The sequence below is a fragment of the Nanorana parkeri genome, unplaced genomic scaffold (genome assembly GCF_000935625.1).
Source record: "Nanorana parkeri isolate BGI_ZX_2015 unplaced genomic scaffold, ASM93562v1 scaffold4, whole genome shotgun sequence".
NCBI classification, from domain to species: Eukaryota; Metazoa; Chordata; class Amphibia; order Anura; family Dicroglossidae; genus Nanorana; species Nanorana parkeri.
This window is the reverse complement of record NW_017306272.1, coordinates 6,087,759-6,091,279: the sequence shown is the minus strand read 5'-3', so window position 1 is coordinate 6,091,279 and position 3,521 is coordinate 6,087,759. Positions and strand designations below refer to the sequence as shown.

General features: G+C 41.2%; 1 protein-coding gene across 2 annotated transcripts in view; it reads left to right on the top strand.

Annotated features, from left to right (window-relative positions):
- MPP6 (membrane palmitoylated protein 6) overlaps window positions 1-3,521 on the top strand; it is a 46,273-nt gene that overhangs the window by 36,334 nt on the left and 6,418 nt on the right. For both annotated transcript variants that reach the window (XM_018574506.1, XM_018574438.1), the window contains exon 9: window positions 2,961-3,163. In XM_018574506.1, coding sequence (XP_018430008.1) covers window positions 2,961-3,163 — 203 coding nt within the window. The remainder of the gene's footprint in view (window positions 1-2,960; window positions 3,164-3,521) is intronic.

Genomic DNA, 3,521 nt, shown 5'->3' with positions numbered 1-3,521 from the left:
CCCGGAGCGGTAACCGAGTGTCACCCCGCCGAGATGTCACTGCGCATGCGCGTGACGTCACCACGCACGTGCGCAATGACGTCATCACGCACGGCAGTATTCTGATACCTGCCGGCGGCCATCTTAGTGATGGACGCCGGCAGAGAGAGGAGGGGACAGTCACCCAGCGGGATAAGGTATGCCGCCTGGTCCCCTCCTCTCTCCTGATACTGTCGGGCGTTCGGTCCAATGCCGCACCCCCCCCGCACCTCCTCTCGTTGATGTTTATTTGAAGACTGTCACGTCATGTCGCCAGAAGCTAAGGTTTCGGGACCTCGCAGGGACGCTTCATCAGCCGCTATGTTGTGTAGTGATATAATATCGCGGGTATATAAATATATAAATACCCAAATATATATTTATATTTAAGTGCGTTGTGAAAGTTGGATCTTCAGAAAATATCCAGACAACCTCAATTCTTTTACAGAGAGTAGCGTTTAATTGGATCGAAGAAACAGATGAACAGAAACAGTCCGACAGTATTAATCAAAATAAAATATCTAGGCTTCAGATGACAAACGTTCCATAAGGACCCACTCTATCTACCCAGCATATTTTTCCAATCTCTATATATGCACCTATGCCTCTCCCTTTATGACTCTGAACCTTTTAGCCACTTTAGGTTCTGAATTCATATACAGTTTAGTGCCATTCACTAACACTGAAAGGATTTCTGATTGGCTGGTCTTATTACCCCTTTGATGTTAGTTAACTAAACAGGTTTTGAACAAATTCCATACAGCTGTTCCATTGTGTACAATCAAGAAAACAGGATGGTCAGCTGGTCAATAAACTTACACAATAAAAACCTAGTTAGCATAGGTGTGTTAAATATTATCAGCCAAAATAATTCTCTGCACTACATAAGCATACACCCAAAATATACCCCTAATATATCTACTTCAATCCTAATATACTACATGTTGCTCTGATGAAGGGTCCCTGCGAGGTCCCAAAACGTTAGCTTCTGATGACATGACGTGACATTTCACAAATAAACATACCAATGAGATATTCATATTGGAATCTTCCTTTGTGTGTGCTGGTGAACCACTGTGATAATGCTCTGTCCCTGGCTCCTAATTGTGCTTCTCCATGGTCACCCTGACACATGGAAACTACAAGTTGCCAATATCTCCAATAGCAAACGCACTCATCAATTCATAATTGGCTTCACAGCAAGGTGCACATGGAACGGCTTTACACAGTTCAAAAACAAAAAGCAACAGTACAGTTGTCACTGTCAGTAAACCCGCAGTCATTAGAATGCAACATCAGCTAAATGCCACACAGCCATCACTGAAGCGGGTGCAAAGAGGTTACAGGAAATTAGCAGTACTAAGCTGCAACAATAAATGAAAAACAAAAATGGGGAAAGGGAAACAAGTATTAATTTGTTAAAAAATATAACAGTTATTTCTGAGACACTGCTTTAGCAAACTACTTGTCATTTAGATAAGGTTTGCATCAAATATTTTTTGTTTGTAGTAAGTAAAGGCAAATAGTCTTCTAAACAGGGAGGAGGGGGGCGGGGGGGGGCGGAATTGGGAATGAAGTATTGCTGAAAAACGTTTAACCGGCTTCCCACTGAACCAGAGTATGACAGTAAAATTAATAAATGAAATCTGAAACCTATCCTGGAAACCCCGTGATGAAAAATCAATTACGCCAGTTGGAGTAGACGGTCTATATGGTTCTTTGAGATTGTCTGGAGAACGGCCAAATGTTGTCTATTTTGTTTTATTAGACAAAAGATAATTCCGCTTATGCCCAGCTTTATACTTGTGCCAAGGAGATGCCAGAAAAAAGATCCCATCATGCGTCTTTCCCAATTATTTAATTTCGATGAATTAATAAATCTATTTTAAACCAAAAGCTAATGAGGGAAAGTCAAAACTGGAGCAGGCAGAATCTGGAGCAGTTACCCATGGCAACCAATCATCTTCTCTCTTCAGTTTTTTCAAGCTTTGATAAAGATGTAAGCGGATTGGTTACTATGGGCATCTGCTCCAGATTCTGTCTGCTCCCGTTTCGATGAATTCCCCTCAATATTTTTATATCCCTCTATTTGAGATTAACATTACTCTAGAATTCTATAAATTAACTGATAGAGCTAGAGGAAAGACCCTGGTAGCTCATTTTTGTGAAAAACTGATAACGTCAGCCTCTTCATTGATTCCACCAGCCGTTTGGCCTTGGCATTACCCAATTACATCACTCCTTTGGTAAAACAAGTGTTTACTTGGAGATCTTCCTCTAACGCCAAAGCACTAAATGAAACAGCCATCGGTCTGGCTTTTCTATCCATTTGCAGCACGTGTTCGCTGCCACACGTGCGCTGTTCCTAGACGGACTGCCTTGCTAATGACTGTGTAAATGGTTTTGGTGATCTAAACCGTAATGTGAAAATGCTGAACCACCAGTGAGTTTACCAAAGTCCCTGACACAGTCCCAACACACAGGACAGGTTTTAAATGCGCTCCTGTTCGTTCCAGTTTCCATGGCAATATTTTGTGGCTGCTTTAAATGGAAACGTAAAGACTTGTAAGGACAATTTAAATCTCAGCCTTTTCTCAAAGGTAAGTCACAAAGTGAAATTCAGAGTGGCTGCTGCAGTCAACACCCGTACTTTCCCTTTCTTCTGGTTATAGAAAAAATCCTGGAAGTGTAGAGAATCGTGTAGTGGGAACCCTAGACACTTCAAAAATGATTACGTTATGCGTAGAATGATTCTTTTAACTTCCTGAATGTTGGGGAGCCATTGCTTTTAGTTTACTGAACCCAGGTTGGTTGATGAAGTGCCAGTATTTATGAAGAACACAATGCTCAAAATTGTTTGCTTCTTTTTTAACTTAATTTTGGCTTTTGGAGTATGATGAGCACATGCAGTGAACAGCTATCCCTTTCTCAACCTTATGCAGTCACTTCACGCAAGCCAAGAGAAGATGAAAAAGATGGGCATGCATACAGATTTGTCTGCAGATCGGAAATGGAAGGGGATATAAAAGCTGGAAGGTACTTGGAACATGGAGAATATGAAGGGAATCTCTATGGCACAAAAATAGACTCAATCCTTGAAGTAGTAATGGCCGGCCGCACGTGTATATTGGATGTTAATCCACAGGTAATGGTATTTTCAAAATTTTTAAATGTTGTGGAAAGTGAGCTGGCCCAGCACAGATTAGGGTTGCCAACTAATTTCATTAATTACTGACAGTACTTTTTACCAGTACTTTTAAAGTGGTTGAAGTTGCCATGTGTATGACCAGATTAAGGGTGGGTAAGAATGAGAGCAGAGACCTAGATTACATGTAGCTCTAAGTACTTGGTAAGTTTTGCATTTCAGAAATGTTATTCCTTATAGCACTTAAAGAAGAAAATATTTAACATATACACCAAAGTGCCATAGTCCTTCAAACAAAAACTCTGGGCATAATTATTCTTGACCTTTGCAGTGGGGCTACCCCCCCCCCCCCCCCCCC